General features: G+C 36.7%; 2 protein-coding genes across 2 annotated transcripts; one reads left to right on the top strand and one right to left on the bottom strand.

The window, feature by feature from the left end:
- The first annotated feature begins 3,385 nt into the window (after positions 1 to 3,385).
- On the top strand, positions 3,386 to 4,272 carry LOC141822500 (protein GOS9-like). The gene is made up of 3 exons (XM_074709949.1): positions 3,386 to 3,461; positions 3,590 to 3,780; positions 3,943 to 4,272. Exons 1-3 carry the CDS (start codon positions 3,410 to 3,412, stop codon positions 4,180 to 4,182), a joined length of 483 nt encoding a protein of 160 aa, XP_074566050.1. The 5' UTR covers positions 3,386 to 3,409; the 3' UTR covers positions 4,183 to 4,272.
- Positions 4,273 to 14,111: 9,839 nt separating this feature from the next.
- LOC141821672 (B3 domain-containing protein At5g06250-like) lies at positions 14,112 to 16,559 on the bottom strand. Its single transcript, XM_074709035.1, has 2 exons — positions 16,297 to 16,559; positions 14,112 to 14,988 (listed from the first exon to the last, which is right to left on the bottom strand). Exons 1-2 carry the CDS (start codon positions 16,557 to 16,559, stop codon positions 14,112 to 14,114), a joined length of 1,140 nt encoding a protein of 379 aa, XP_074565136.1.
- Positions 16,560 to 17,026: the final 467 nt, after the last annotated feature.

The following is a 17,026-nucleotide window of genomic DNA, read 5'->3' as shown; positions in this document are numbered from 1 at the left end:
CTCATGACTTTGTTCTTGGGCTCTCCCAAAAGGATCTCATACTAATGAAGATATCTAATTCCATCTTTTTAAACTCATGATCTTTCCATGTGTTTTTAGATGTAGGACTATGTTTGCATCCTTACAACCCAATAGTCTATGTATAAACCCTATTGAGCCAAATCCACCAACAGCTGTTTGCTCTTCCGGTGGTTAGTCCGGTGATCGCTCTGATACTAGTTAGAATCGATGGATTCAAAATATCTCCACAATGGTATGATATTGTCCACTTTGGGCCTAAGCCCTCATGGCTTTGTTCTTGGGCTCTCCCAAAAGGGTCTCATACTAATGGAGATATCTTCCATCTTTTTAAACTCATGATCTTTCCATGTGTTTTTAGATGTGGGACTATGTTTGCATCCTTGTAACCCAATAGTCTATGTATAAACCCTATTGAGCCAAATCCACCAACAGCTGCTTGATGAACCAAATTGAACTCAACAACTATTTGGTTAATCAAATTGAATTCGATTCACTATAGTGAACCAAATTTCACTCAACCTTAATCCACTTGGATTTTTCTCTTGCCGACTTTTTTATTGGACTTCTGATCACCAAGTGTCTGATCAACTTTGATCCACTTAGACTTTTTATCTCGTATCAAGTATTTGGTCCTCCTTAATCCACTTGGACTTCTCGTCTTGTGTCATGTGTCTGATGCTTCATGACTTAGTTGAACTTTCCACTGTCAAGTATCTAGTCAATTTGGACCTACTTGACATCTAACCAACATATTGATCAAACGTCAAAATCCAACTCATATCAAACCGATCTTGGTAAAACTTAATTTGAGATTGATTGCACCAACAAAGTCAATCCGACAAAAGCCATGACCCAGAAGAATCATTCAAATATGCATCTGACCTCCGCCTGAAAGAGCTCCTCTACAAATATACTAAATAGTTAGTCCATCCCTTGATCTTGGATTGGAACAGAAGAGATGGTTAGTTTCCATTTGATCTAGCTCAATCAACAATCAAAAAAACCTTTGTCCAAATATATATATTTTGCTTTTGTCAAAATGCAGAAGGTGATGATTTATGAGTACGATGCAGTTTTTTAATTTTTATTTGAGATAATTTAGATATTCAATTCTTGAATCGATTAATATAGGGTGATCGACTCGATTTCATGAAAATTTTTCATCGACCACTAAAATAAATTCGAGAAGCGTAGATGAGTCTTCATGGACAATCCATCGTTATGAGTGATTCGAGCACTATTAATAACATTAGAATCAGTGAAGATCATTAATTATATATAGAGTTTTGAGTGTATTTAAATAATTATTTAGTTGGTATTTAGAAGAAGTTTTTAGTTTAATAATATTTTTAAAAGTGTCGTTTATTTTCATATCTCTTGGTATTTTTTTTGAATCAATAGGATTTAGAAGATTATTTTCCACGATCGTGGTCAATCAACAGAATCAATCTGCAGAAGAATCGTTATCCCGTTCGAGGTCAAATCTTAAGGGATATATGAAACAGAATTTCTTTGAGTTTCAAAAGTTTCTTGTCCCTACATTTAGAAACATATGATCAAAAGAAATTTAAAATGTTCAAATGCCCTAATTAAGAACTAAAAACTCATGAAATCCGATTCAAAAATTTTAAGCTGCTCAAGAATTTTTTTAATAAATTCTTTGAAAGATGTTTACGCATGCATGGCGATAAAATTGAATCGGATAAATTCGATCAAATTCATATATCATAAACCGGACATTTTTGAAATTAAATACGACAAATTTGTTATACGCTCTCGTAGCTAGCTTTTATTCTTTTAATTAATTAATTAATTAATTAGGAATTAATTGATTGATTAATTAAATAGGTGACGTCGTGTAAGCGGCGTAGATTAGGTGACGTACGTCATGGAATTAGTTATGATGTAAGAGGCAAGAAAAGAATTGTGCTGCCGTTTTGCTAGCTAGCTGTAAATTAAGTAAACTGGTGCGATCGATCACATGGCATGATGCATGCATGGTACGAGTGTGGATGCCAGCAATAGACAGACATTATTTATTAGCTTAATGTTCAGAAAATCAAATTAAAATGACTGCATGTCTATGTCTATGTCTATGTTTAAAAAATTTGTTTTTTTTTTGTTGATAAACGACGAACCAATCTATTAACTTAGCTTGTTTCTTCATCACGTGATCAAGAGGGACAAGACGAATAAAAGATAACGTTATAATATATGAAATTAAGTATTAAAATAGCATGCAACTTGAATTAATCGTTGCGACTTGAGCGATCGATAACAGAAAAAAAAAAGAAGTAAATTAATTAATAGTTGACTTGCGCATTCATTCTCCGGACATGCATGCAATAATATATATAATTAATTTCAGCTGTTCCAGCTTGCTTGTAGTTTAGTTAATTTGTGTGGTAGATCAATATCTCATTTGCTTCATTTAATTTGTGATCGATGCACATGCATGCAATAGATCTAAATAATTTAATTGATCCAGCTTCATCGATTAATTCTATATATATATATATATATATATATAATGACAATAAATTGGCCGGCCGGGTTGATTCGCCATTAGAAATTTTTTTAAAAAAAAACTATTTTCAGAAGTGGAATGCAGTTTATAATTAATTAATGATCCTAGCTAGTGCTGGATCCGATTGACTTTATCAATATCTATCCAATTGACATTAATATATATATATATATATCCAATAATTGATCCATCTTGATGATTCTTGTGTGAACACTTGAATTATATTCGATCGGGCATTTATATATTAATTAGAAAAAGAAGGGTTTTAATTTTCTAAGGGTAAGGGCGCGCAGCTTAGCTTCTCTATCTTCTCTTAATATCAAATTTTCAGCACATGCATGCATGTCATTTAATGATATCGCGCGATAATATCATTTCCTTAATTAAGCTGTACTTGCTTAATTTATTATTATTATTGAGTCTGCTAGCTTAATTAGTTTCTTCTGATGACATATACACTAGATAGTTAGGTTGTCATGATCATGTAATATATATAATTAAAGAGAGAGCGACTAGAAGAATAAAAAATTAAAGATAACGTTTATGAAACTATCTTAATTAAAATAGCTTGCTAGCTAGCAACTTGAATCATCGATGCATTGCATGCATTATGAATAAAAAAGTAATATATATATAGTTGACTTGTGCATGCATTAATATATATATACATATATAATTATATCTCCTAGCTCCTCCTGCAGCTGCAGCTGCAGCTGCAATAATATATCTATCTCGCCTGATCGATCTATTCTCCTCTATGGCTCTATATATATGTATCTCTCCTTGGCCTTTTCAATTCATCCTAGCTCCAATATCACCACCCAATATAATCTTGACCGTCCTGCCTGCAGGTAGCTAGCCATGGCTGAGCCCAGCTTCACCGAGTTATGCAAATCCAACGAGCAGAACATCAGTGAGCTATCTCTCTCTCTCTCTCTCTCTAGACTATATATCTCTGATCTCTAATTAATCTGCTTCAGTTTGCTAGCTATTATATTAATTAATGACAATATACATTTTGATATATATATATATATATAGCTCTTAAGGTTGGCCCATGGGGAGGCAGTGGAGTTTCTGCCTTTGACTTTGGTGAATCAGACCAAGTAATCAAAAAGGTCGTAGTCTACTCAGGAGATGTCGTCGACAGTTTGGAGATCTCCTATTATACTGACAAGCCGAATGTATTTGAATCATACCCAGTAGGCGGCCCTGGCGGTGGACCCAACGAGGTACGTCAAATGACAAACATTAATCTAGTAATTAATTATATATATATATATATATATATATATATATATATATATATATATATATATATATATATATATATATATATATATATATATATATAATATAATATCAATTTTGAGATCGATCAATGTTGCATGCAGTGCCCACTAAGCCAAGGTGAATATATCAACAACATCTTTGGGTCCGTCAATGGTTACGACAACGAAATTTGTGTCACTGAGATCGGATTTGAAACCAACTTGGAGAAGAAGTATGGGCCTTTCGGGAAAGGAGGTGGCGAGAAATTCAGTATTCCAGTCGTTAACGGTCGAATTGTTGGATTCTTTGGCCAGTACAACAAGTATATAAATGGGATCGGAGTCTCTTTGGCTCTTAATTAATTGCCCATCTATATCTACATATCCCGTCAGTATTTCAAAATCGATCTGATCATCCATTCTGGCTGGTTTGCCTTCTTCGTTTTGCTTCATATATCGATCATGAGATCGATCGAGTCTTGTTTTAAATAAAATAAATGGATGATCATATCAGTCAACTTTAATTTTATATGTATGTTTAATTTGGTGTGTTCAAGCTAGCTACTAGTTAGCTAGCTAGTCAACTCATTTGCTTAATTGCTCTAATTAATAAATTGTGTTGTGTTGTTTAATTTTTCTCATGCATGCATAAGTTTTAATTCCATTTTACACGTCAGTTTTTCATTTGAATATCTAACCCAACTAATTAAATTAATTAAACATATCTTCTTTATCTGTTCCAATATATTTTGCTTACATCCAGAAAATGTAATTAAATGCGCGCGGATATATTAAATTAACTGCTGAAAAATAAACTCAGTAAATATAAAATTATAAAAAAAACAGTTTAATTTGAGCAACACCATGCAAACTCGATCCAACCAGAGCCAGGTTTGTGAAAGATTAATTATCATTTATGTTAATGATATATATATAGTTTAATTTCTTAACATATATAAATTTATCTTCTATATATGTGTGCTTAGCTTAGAGGTTTAAAAGGACACATATCGAACAAAACGGTTAAACCAAACCACAGTAACAATCAAGCACAAATTATTTTAATTTGTTTATAACAAACTGAATATATATAAATAGTAACAGCTGGCCATATAATCACTAATATAATTAAGGACAGAATTTACGTGATCTAAAATTAAATTAAAGAAAGGATGAGTTTCAAAAAAATTTTATTGATTCATTTTAATTTTCTTCAATTTTTGATCCACCAAAATTGGACGAAAATTTATTTCCTTCCTTCTCTATGCACTCTCACATCTATGCATACACAAGGCTACTTATCGGTGGCCACACGAAGATTACTCGATCACCTCGCGCGCGGTAAGGTGTTGACAACTAGCTCATTGCATCATGACCTTCAAAAATGTATACTCTACTTTTTCTTCTGCAAAAAGGTGGAATCCGCCATCCCAGCGGCCCCACACGGTCGATCCCACGACCATTTATGAGGAGGTAAATCGAGAAGCTGTAATTAGCCACAAAAGAAAAAAATGAAGGGAGATGAGATATAATATTTGAGAATAAAAGAGGAGTATAACAATTTTGAAGAACATTTTTTCTCAATACATTGTATCCTTGCTACAACTTGGTTTATATAGCGATGACAAAGGAAGTCCAAATACATTTTGGTTCTTCCTACATTAAATCAAATGAATGTACTTACAATCATGATAATTTAAGTAGTCATTACATAATTCAATCAAAACTTGACTTAGGAAGACTTAAGCAATTTGGTTTTGAGTTCCAATAATTCAATTTAATTTAGGCTTCCAAGAATGCAATTTTGGTTTAGACTTCCAACAATCTCCACCCCCCCCCCCCCCCCCCCCCCCCCCCCCCCTCGTGTAAACCAAACTTGCTCTTCATCACTAGCTTGCTACAATTTTTTTTGAAAATAGGTCCTCCGAGTGGTTTAGTGAAGATATCAGCCTTTTGTTCATTAGTCCTGCAATATTCAGCATGAACAATACCTTCATTCACAAACTCCCTTAAGAAATGATATCGAATTCAAATATGCTTTATTTTTCCATAAAGAACTGGATCTTTTGAAATTGAAATTGTTGAATTGTTGTCGCAGAATAAGGTTGTTGGATCTTCTTGAACATGCTTGAGATTCTCTAGAATTTCACGTGACCAAAGTAAATGACATCCTACAAAAGAAACGACAATGTATTCTGCCTCTGTAGTAGAGAGTGCAATAGTAGATTGCTTCTTTGAACACCATGCTATAGCTCCGCTTCCAAGATCAAAAACATAGCCTGAGATGCTTTTGCTATCATCGATACTTCCTGCTAAGTCACTATCAGTATAACCAATAAGATTAACTGGTATATTTGTTTGATAGAAGATGTCATAATCAAGAGTTCCTTTCACATATCTAAGAATTCTTTTGCTGCCTCCCAGTTAGAAAATGGTTGCTCCATAAACATGCTCACCAAACTTACAATATATGTAATATCTGGCCTTGTAGCAATCAAGTACATCAAGTTTCCAACTAAACTTCGAAATCTAGTTGGCTTAACTAGTTTCCCTTCACCATACTTGCTCAACTTTAATTCTATAACACAAGGAGTTGAAATAGGATTAGCATTCTCCATTCTGAATTTCTTTAAAATTTTATTTGCATAACTCTCTTGAGTAATAAAAATTTCATGCTTAGATCTTAAAACTTCAATTCCAAGAAAATGATGTAATTCTCCCAAATCAGTCATCTCAAATTTATTTTTCATTAAAAGTTTGAAATCATTTAACATCTTCAAATCATTACCAGTAAAAATAAAATCATCAACATAAAGACTTACAAATATGAAGCTTCCATATGGATTGGATTTGGTGTATAGAGTGTGCTCTAATGAGCATTTTAGAAAACCATTCTTCTTAAAGTAATGATCGACGCAACTATACCAAGCCCTTGGTGATTGCTTTAGCCCATACAAAGTTTTTTTTTCAACTTGTAGACTTTATCTTCCTCTCCCTTTTTAACAAACCCAATAGGTTGTTCAAGATAGACCTTTTCTTGAAGTACATCATTTAGGAATGTTGATTTGACATCCATTTGAAAAATTTTCTAATTATTTTGAGCTGCAAGAGAGATCATTAATTGAATAGTAACAAGTCTCGATACAGGAGCAAATACCTCTGTAAACTCTTTTTTTTTATTGTATCCTTTACTACAAGCCTTGCTTTATGCTTATTGATGGAACAATCTACATTCTTTTTGATCTTATATACCCATTTAACACCAATGGATTTTTTATGTGGAGGAAGATCAGTGAGCTCTCAAGTTCTAATTTTTTTAATGGAAGTTATCTCCTCTTTCATGGCCTTTTTCCATACTTCTTTCTGATTTGCTGCATTAAATAAAATTGATTCTTCTCTTGCAACGAAAGCAAAAAAAAAAAAAATAGAATCATGATATTCAATAGGCTCGATTGAATCTAAGAGTTCCTACACACTTCTCATTTTCCTTGGAGGAGGACTTGTTGAAGAACTTGGTGAGTTTCTTGGTGAATAAGGAGAATTGTCTTCTTCTGATTCTTGTTCACTAATTAAAGGAATATGGATACCATTTTATTTGCATTTTGTATCTTCAAAACTTGCATCTTCATCAAAACGAATATCACGACTTATCACGATCTTTTTGGTTTTTGGATTATATAACTTGCAGGCTTTGCTTCTTTCACTGTATCCAATGAAGATGCATTTTTCAGATTTGTCCTTAAACTTGTTTCTGTTTGCTTGTAGAATGAGTGAATAAGCAACACTCCCAAACACCTTTAAATGTTGAATATCAGGCTTTCTTCCATACCATGCCTCATGTGGTGTGCAATCTTTCAAACTTTTTGTTGGAGAACGATTGATAAGGTAACCTGCATAAGAAACAGCTTCTGCCCAAAATTCATTTGGTAAATTTTTCTTTTGAGCATGCATCTCATACTTTTAACCTAGTTCTATTTTTTCTTTCACTTACACCATTTTGTTGTGGTGTAAAATGAGCTGTCAACTCATGCCTTATACCATGTTCTCTAAAATATTTCTCAGCTTCATTTGAAATATATTCACCCCCACAATCTGTTCTCAAAGTTTTGATACGAAGCCCAGTATAATTCTCAACTTCAACTTTAAAATCTTTAAAAGCTTGTAATGCATGTGATTTTTCTTTGAGAAACTTAATCCATACCTTCCTTGTGAAATCATCTATGAAAGTAATGAATAACTTGCTTCCACCAAGTGATACTGTTGGCATATATCCACAGAGATCAGAATGAACAAGCTCCAATGGCCTTTTTGCTCTTCGAGATGCTTGTTGTGGGAATAATCTCTGTGTTGCTTTCTAAGTTGACATGCTTCACAAACTTCTTCAACTTGATCGATCTTTGACAGTCCTCTAACCATCTCTTTTGTTGATAACAACTTTAAGCTTCCATAATTCAAATTAAATGTCCATACCTATCATGCCACAACTTTGAAACCTTTTTATCAACAACAGCAAAACAAGATAAATTTATGGTTTCAAGTTTGAGAGGAAATAAGTTGTTAGAAGTCATACCAATCTTTGCAATAACATGATTATCTTTTGATATAGTGCAAGCATTATGATGCATATGCAGATCATACCCTTTCTTCATAAGATGACCAACACTAAGTAAGTTGCTTTTTAAATCCGGAACAAAATAAACTTCAGACATTTTTTCAATATTTCCATATTTAGTTTTAAAACAAATCTCACCAATTGCTTCAATTTTGTGAGTACTAGCATCACCAATCATCACTTCACCATAATCAATTTTAAACAAACTGGAAAATATATTTTTGTTACCTGTCATGTGTTTGCTAACATCACTGTCTAGCTACCACATTTCATCAACTTTGTTGTCATGGGAAGCAAGCAACAAAGTTTCTTCATTTTTACTTTGATGAATAAAGTCACTTTCAATTTTCTTATCGTCTTCTTGCTTAAACCAACAATCTGCAGCTTTATGTCCAGGCTTGTGACAATAACTACATTTGATATAACCATGTTTCTTGTCATTTGGTTGTTTGTGCCAACAATCTGCAACTTTATGCCCTAGTTTATGGTAATAACCACATTCAATATAACCACGTCCTCAACCTCTTTGATATCCACCATCTTCTCCTCCTCTTTGAAATCTGAAGCTTTGATTTTCATTGTTGTCATTTTGATGATATTGTTGATTATTTCTTCCTCTTCCGTGAGAGCTTAAACCACCACGCCCTCTAAAATTTTTGCACTTGTCATGATAGGTGTTGATGCAATCATGCTCATGCCGTAATATATGCCTTTAGTCATAGGTTAGATGTTGATTTGACCTAAACATGTTTCATTGCATTGTCCATTTCACCAAACCTGTCCAAAAGAAGATCCACATGCCTTTCCCTCATCTCATTACTGCATGGCTTGCATCTTTAGGTATTGATGTGACTAGGAACAGGGCGAACATTAAGCCTCTCACTGACTACGATTGGATTGAGCTGAGGAACTTCTCTCTAGCTGGGATGAGGGAGGGTTTTCACACCATGGAGTGGGATGACGACCACGATGATCATGCCGACGAGCTTGGTGGTGAGGAGGCTGCGGGAGCACCGCCTTTGCCAGCCCGAGTTGCCTCTGATGACGATGAGTTCTAGGAGGATCGGGACGATTACTTGGAGGCATCTATTGAGTCTCTTGACACTCAAATGGAGAAGCTACGGCTTGAGCTTACCAGTTATCTTGACGCCATTGATAGGTCTGTTGTCCATCTGACTGACATGTCAATCATGGATGCTCGATCATCCTCCTCCACCGTCTTCTACTTCCGATGGGGCATCTACTAATCGTGATCCTCCGGATATGGATCTCGATTAAACTGTCGTCTTTCACTCTAGCCGTCTTTCCCTCTATATTTTATTTTTGGCACCGTCGAAGTGCTTCTGTGTATGAAACATTTTAAAGTAAATGCAATCATTTTACTTTGTATCTTTTCTGATGTGTGATTGTGTATTGTCTCTATGCTTCCTTTAATTTTTGGATACATGTTTCGTCTTTATTTTCTTGATTGCTATGCGTGTGCTAAATGTGTCTTTCTTCTGCATGCATTGTTTTAGGGGGAGGTGACCCTCGTTATGTTCTCTCTTCTCCCTTTTATATTGTTCTCATATTTTGATATTTGTCAAAGGGGGAGATTGTTGGATTGCAAGGGTGCAAACATAGTCTCACATCTAAAACACATGAAAAAGATCATGGATTTAAACGGATGAAAAGTGTCTTCATTTGCATGAGGCCTTTTGGGGAGAGTCCAAAAATAAAATCATGAGAGCTTAGGCCCAAAGTGGACAATATCATGCCATTGTAAATATATTTTAATTCCATCGGTATTAACAAGTGGTATCAGAGCAAGACTGCTCTTCACCGGACTAATCGTCGAAAGAGCCATGATTCAGATCTAACCATGTGGGTTAAACCTTAAACAAAATAAATGGGTGCTCCCATGTCTGAATCAAGAGGACCAGACACCAGGCAGGAAGTCCTAATTACGGTTAGGCAGGAAGTCCTAGTAGGTCGGGTAGACCGAGGGGCAGAAAGTTCTAGTTGCGGCTAGCTAAGAAGTCCTAGTAGGTCAGGTGGACCGAGGGGCAGAAAGTTCTAGTTGTGACTAAATAGGAAGTCCTAGTAGGTCAGGTGGACCGAGGGGCAAAGAGTCCTGGTGGGTCGAGGATTCGGACATCAAACGGAGTCCATTTGAGGGGGGCTTGTGGTCCTTTATTTGAGGGAGGATTGTTGGATTGCAAAGGTGCAAACATAGTCCCACATCTAAAACACATGGAAAAGATCATGGATTTAAAAGGATAGAAAGTATCTCCATTGGCATGAGGCCTTTTGGGGAGAGCCCAAAAATAAAGTCTTGAGAGCTTAGGCCCAAAGTGGACAATATCATGTCATTGTAGAGATATTTTGATTCCATCGGTACTAATAGAGATAACTGTGCTTTGAAGTTTTCGTGTTGTCAAACATCAAAAAGGGGAAGATTATTTATGCAATCATGCCCATGAGCTATATATAATTTTAATGATTGACATCAGTAAAGCTTAGAGCACAATATAAGAAATCTCACTTGTACATCAAATGTACAAGAAAGTCCTTACAGGTAAGAAGACTTGATATGAGGCAAAAGGAAGTCCAAGCAAGTTGAGAAGCGAACTCTTGGCGCGAGAAAGTCCTAGCTAGAAAGTCCTTAAAGTAAGAAGACTGAATGTGAGGCAAAAAGAAGTCCAAGAAAGTCGAGAAGCGAACTCTTGGCGCGAAAAAGTTCTGGAAAGTAAGAAGACTGGATGTGAGGCAAGAGGAAGTCCAATAAAGTCAAGAAGCAAACTCTTGGTGCGAAAAAGTCCTTACATTTAGGTGCGTGAAAGGTAAATTAGATGGATGCAGTAAAACATATATCAGTCAACTGATTTAAATATACAGTCGACTAATATTGGTATCAGTCGACTGTATCATAATTAGTCAACTGATATTGGTATCAGTCGACTAATTGTAATATACAATCGACTGATACTAAATTTTTTAGCCAGATTCAAATTCCAATCGACTGATACGCATGTCAGTCGAATGAATTTTAGAATCAACTCGGTTGATGGTTCATATCAGTCGACTAATGCTGTTTCAAAAGCAAATAAAATAGAATCGACTCAACTGATTCTTCACATCAGTCGACTGATTGTGAATAAACTCAATTGATTCTCACTACAAGAAAAACAGTCATAGACATCGGTTTTCCACCGGTGTCTATGAGAAAATCGACCGCTGTCTATGAAGGCGCTGTAAAAGGTCTGACATTTTAGATATCGGTTTGTAACCGGTGTAGTATCAATTAACAACATCGGTTTTCGAATAGGTTATTTACCGATGTAGTATAACTCAACGACATCGGTTCTGCAACGGTGTAAAACCGATGTAATATCTATTTAACACCAGTTTTAGCAGCGATTTTCGACCGATGTAATATCACTTAACGACAACGCTTCCAAACCGATGTCATTGATGTTAAAACTGTTGTAATAAAACTTAATGACAACGCTTTCAAACCGATGTCATTAATGCTAAAACTGTTGTAATAACATTTAACGACAACGCTTCCAAACCGATGTCATTGAATCTAAAACTGTTGTAATAACACTTATTTTTTTAATGTTGTTTGTAAATTATGATCGAGCAAGAGTGACATCAATCTAAATCCCAATAGTACAAAATTATCATAATATTATAAATTCACCCAACAAATCACAAATAGAAAAGCACCAATGTATTTAATCACCTCAATATTTACAAATAACCAAAAGTAACTAACACAAATATTCTTCTTGCAACATATTACATATTCCATGAAAAAAGCTAATAGAGATACACATCAAGTCAATATCCACAAATTACATTACATGAAAATGTATGCATCCTCCATGCAAGGAAAGCCATCCATTGCTCTTGAGAAGACTGAGGATTTACCCATGAGTTGCAAACGACCTATGGCACCTGCATAGGAAAGCAACCATTTTTCAACAAAAATGATAAGACATGAACAGAGGAAGAATCAAAACTCAACACTAAAGTATACAGAAAATACAAGTTAGATTCCATGATTATGACAGTTATATTAGATCTAAAGGAGGATCAAATCAAATTTCATTCTCTTCGGTATTTTTATGTGCCATTGTGACTATTGGAGTCTCATAAAATATATGAGTAATATTATCATGGATAGAGTCTAAAGGTGGGTTCAAGATAAACAACAAGAAGTCCACAATAGATTAGTGGTGGCATGTTGTGTATAAGCACTACATAAATGAAACAAAAAAAATCAAAAATAAAGGAGAAAAGTATTGGAGGAGATTATATTCTAAATCTTCTCTACGTGATTTGGTTTGATTTTTTTATGATTATTCTCTTCTTCTATAGAAAGTTTTTCTTATTTACAATGACATAACATCATATATGTATTTTCCTTTGTTGTCATGTTATCATCTCTATAAAGAGGACTCATCTATTAAAATCAACATGCAGTGAATATAACAACTCCTTTGCAATGCCTGACTTGAGTTCGGTAATCTAAACAATCTCGTTCGTGCTCAATTCACATGACCTGTCTTGGTTTAGTTTGATTTACCTATGGTTATTTCCCTATCTACTACATTATATATGAAAGAGTTTTCATCATACAATAATTACTCTTAAATTCATCATGACCTGTGATCTCTCTACATGGTTCTTGTTTTTTTTTAAAAAAAATCCTAATCATAGAAAAGATCCCACTTAGATACCAAATCTAGAGTAAAGATATTGTATCCATATTTGTCTTAGAAGATTGCAACTCAAGCATCTAAGTCTCTTGGTTTCAGTAGTTTTCCCAAAAAAAATGCATAAAGTTTAGTATTTTACATGACTTATTACATAACACAAGTACTTATATTACACAACAATTTTATGATCAACAAGACACTAAAATTATTTTACTAAGTAGGCAATATTTTTGCCTGGATTCTGATTAAACACTCACACTTTCTTAAAAACAATTAAGTATCATATAGTAGTGTGTGGGAGAACCAAGAATTAATGCAACAACTGCATGTCAATAACCAGTTCTGTGATAACCGACAGCAGCTGTACTGATCAGATTTAGCATGCCATCATACCCATGCATGTACTTACATCTACATTCTACAGGAACCTATCAATGGAAAGTCTGAGATTAATTATTAAAGTTCAATTCATCTCCAGGCAATATCTTTTCCCCTTATTGCCATCAAATGGCACCTGGACATATGAACAAGTGATGTATATATAATATAATGAAACAGTAAACATGTTTCCGAGAGTTGTGTTTTAGTATTTGACAACTGAGTAGAAACAATGGCTAAGCAGTACTCATGCAGGTGATGTTCATGGAGGTTCATGTTCTCTTTATGATTATCAAAAATATGAGCAGATGTAGTTAGACCTAACCTGTGTTGTTCTAGCACTCTCTGTCTTCCATGAAAGATGTAATAGTTTTTGCTGAAAGATAAAGCTGAGAAAACCTGATTATATGCATACAGAAAGTAGAAAGAAAGAAAAAAAAAACTACACATTACATATTCTTTCTTATGTATTAATCTCATGTAGGCTTACAAGATCTTGTATCTTTTAGCATATTCAATTGAAACTTGAATTTAATTTAGATACAAACATAATCAAATCTTAAGTATGCTGGGAAATAACATAGAAGCTAGAGAATTTAAGAACCTCTCCGAGCTTTCTCCAGTTTCAGTTTCCAGGGATCTATCTTTGTCAGTAGTGAAGAATCGAGATCCAGTGAGGACGATGAGCCCTGGGAAGATTCGACGCAGTTGTGCTGCGACTGAAGGAGAGGAAGGAGAGCAGCCGCCGCAGGCGACTTCAGGGATGATATGAAGTCGCTAGAGCCTCCAGCATCCGTCTGGCTGGTGACGAGATTTACCCCAAAAAGCCACATGCCCTTGTCTCTCGTCTGCTGGCTGTTATCCGGCGGAGGATCGACCTGAACTGGCTGCAGTGCGGCAGGAGGGTGAAAGAAAACTACCTGCTGCACGTTAGCGGGCGGGGAGGCGCCGGCGTTGGATCCTACCAGGGCTGCCAGAGGCGGCGGCATGAAGAAGTGGCCGAAGGAGATTCCACGAAGAGGGCGCCTCTCCGGCCTTCGCTTCCAGTCTATATAAAGCCGGTCCCGACCGAGCTCCCCGACTCCGCGGCCGAAGGCGATGGCATCTCCCGCGTCGAGGCGCTTCTCCTTCACGAAGCGGCTCCACCCCTTAGTCATTACGTAGCTCTGGCTGCTGCCCCAGTAGCAGTACCGGAAGCACCACGACTCTCCGTTACGGTCCTCGAAGGCGAGCATCATCCCGCTCCGGTTCCGGCCGCCAGCGTCGCCCAACGGGAAGTACTTCTCAACGTGCTGCTTGGGGATCACCAGCCGGTTGAGCTTCCCGACATCGCTCGGCGTCACCACTTTATCAAACATCGCCTCCTTGTCCGTGCCCCAAAAGGGGGACCAGGTAGAGGCGTCGGGACAGCGGTGTCGCGGGGGAAGGAATCGGCGGCAAGATCCGGGAGAGAAGGGGGGAGCCGGTAGGTTGCTGCTTGGAGAGGAGGAGAAGAGGGGAGAAACGGGAGAGAAGGGGAGAAAAGGGGGGCGGCGGAAATGGGAGAGAAGGGGAGAAAAGGGGGGCGGCGGTATCACGAAGCGGCGTGGATGTTGTGTGTACGAAGGGGAAAAAAAACCCTCGGCGGTATGAGTTAGAGAGAGAGAGAGAGGTTTTAGGATTTTCTCAAAACAATACCCGATTGAACCAGGTTTTTTTTAAATCGGTTTTAAATCGTTGTTTTAGCTTCCAAAACTGTTGTTATTGTTATAAAAAAGCGCACATAGACAACGGTTTTCAAACCGTTGTCGTAGTCTTCAAAAACCGTTGTTGTAGTCCCAAAATAGCGGACATAGACAACGGTTTTAAAACCGTTGTTGTAGCCTCCAAAAATCGTTGTCGTAGGCTCCAATCAACCTCTCAAAGACATCGGTTTTTGTTAAAACCGTTGTTAAAAAGTAAAAGACATCGGTTTTGACATAAAATCGATGTCTTTTGAGTGTTGTTAAATACCGATTTTCTTGTAGTGTCTTTACATAAGTTAACTGATTCTATTTCAGAAGCAAACAGAAGAGAATTGATTCGATTGGTGACTCGATTCATTCATAACAGTCGACTGACGCAAAAATCCAGTTGACTGACATTCAACATTCGATAAAATCAGATACGATTTCAAAAGGTTTAGTGGTCATTATCTGACACTGACCAAATCAGTCAATTGGTATGAGAAAATCAGTCGACTAATATTAAGAGAAGTTGAATCTTTAAATGGTGAGATTTTGCCATTAATGGGGATTCTGAATGTTATTTTTTGCTCCAAGTCTTATTGCTATAGTGCTCAAGAAATCATCTGGTGTTCAACTACAAACTTGGAGCAATTTCTAGAAGAAGAAGAAGCAAATTCATCAAGATTAGTGTAAACTTTCTTTTCTTCTTCTTTGTGGTGTTTGATTGTTCTTGTACAACTGTAATTCTGCTATAAGAAGGTTTCTCCACCTTTAGAATTTGTCTGAGAAGGAGAGGATATAGTGGAAGTGTAAAATATGGTTTAAAAAAAATTTATTAATGAGTTTTGGGTTTAAAACGCTAAACCCATTAGGAATCCGATAACTTCCCCCCATTAGCGATTTCCTGCTTCCGCCGACGCCGTTACTCCCTTGCGAAACCGACACTCATTTCCCCCTTATTCTCCACGTGAAACCGACGCATCTCCTGTTCATTTTCTCCTTCTTCCTCCCTGCCCCGACCGCCTTCGCTTTGTCGCCTGCATCTAGGGAAGCCAAGCACGACTTTTCCCTTCACTGCCCGACATCGTTGTCGCTGTGAAGATCACCACTGTCAGCTGCCACCGTCCGTCTCCCTCTCCCTGTCCTTCGCGCCCTAGCCGCAACCCATCGCCTTCTTTCGCTGTCGCGACAGCTTCTCTGTTTCGCGTCTTCTCCTCTCTGTTTCCTTTCAATCACGACGAGCAGTGGTGTCTGCATGAGATCTGAGATCGTCGGCGAAGGGAGGAGCTCCGAGGCCACGCCGACAGAAGCTCCTAGCCGTGCGGCAGCACCAAGCATAACCAGGCTCACGTGTGAACCAGCACTCGATCGGGCACCATTTGGAGAGGAAGATCGGGCGAAAGAGGAGTTTAGGGCTGGAATCTTAGATCGGGGCAGACGGTGGATTCTGATCGGATCGAGGGTTTTCCAATTTGAGGTAAGCTTTGCTATGACTTGTTGGATCTATTAGGGTTTAATGGCTGATTTGTGTTGCTGATTTGTGTGAAGAGAGATTTTATCAATTTAGCTATTCATCAGGAGTCGGTGTTAATTTCATTTCAATATCAAATTTGTTTATTTAGGCACTTGAGTGAGTAGCAAAGGAAACTTTCTCTTTTGTGCTATCTCTGAATCATTTGCTTGGGTTATTTGGTACCAGTAATAGATTCAGATTGCACTGTATGATAACAAGCAAATTTAGACAAATTTCAGGTTAGAGCCAGCAACCTAATTGCACCAAGGATTGTGAAACATCTTGCTATCTG

Source organism: Curcuma longa, chromosome 2, assembly GCF_044706935.1.
Source record: "Curcuma longa cultivar G26 ecotype Majalengka, Jawa Barat chromosome 2, ITB_CL_G26_1.1, whole genome shotgun sequence".
NCBI classification, from domain to species: Eukaryota; Viridiplantae; Streptophyta; class Magnoliopsida; order Zingiberales; family Zingiberaceae; genus Curcuma; species Curcuma longa.
This window is presented reverse-complemented; position numbering and strand designations above follow the sequence as displayed.

Bases quoted from the DNA above. Each gene is read 5' to 3' on its own strand.
- LOC141822500 (XM_074709949.1), top strand. From the start codon at position 3,410: ATGGCTGAGCCCAGCTTCACCGAGTTATGCAAATCCAACGAGCAGAAC. The intron at 3,462-3,589 runs GTGAGCTATCTC...ATATATATATAG, and splicing joins ATCCAACGAGCAGAACATCA to CTCTTAAGGTTGGCCCATGG. The intron at 3,781-3,942 runs GTACGTCAAATG...TGTTGCATGCAG, and splicing joins CTGGCGGTGGACCCAACGAG to TGCCCACTAAGCCAAGGTGA.
- LOC141821672 (XM_074709035.1), bottom strand. From the start codon at position 16,559: ATGCTTGGTGCTGCCGCACGGCTAGGAGCTTCTGTCGGCGTGGCCTCG. The intron at 14,989-16,296 runs GTGAAGGGAAAA...CTCTCCAAGCAG, and splicing joins AGCGACAACGATGTCGGGCA to CAACCTACCGGCTCCCCCCT.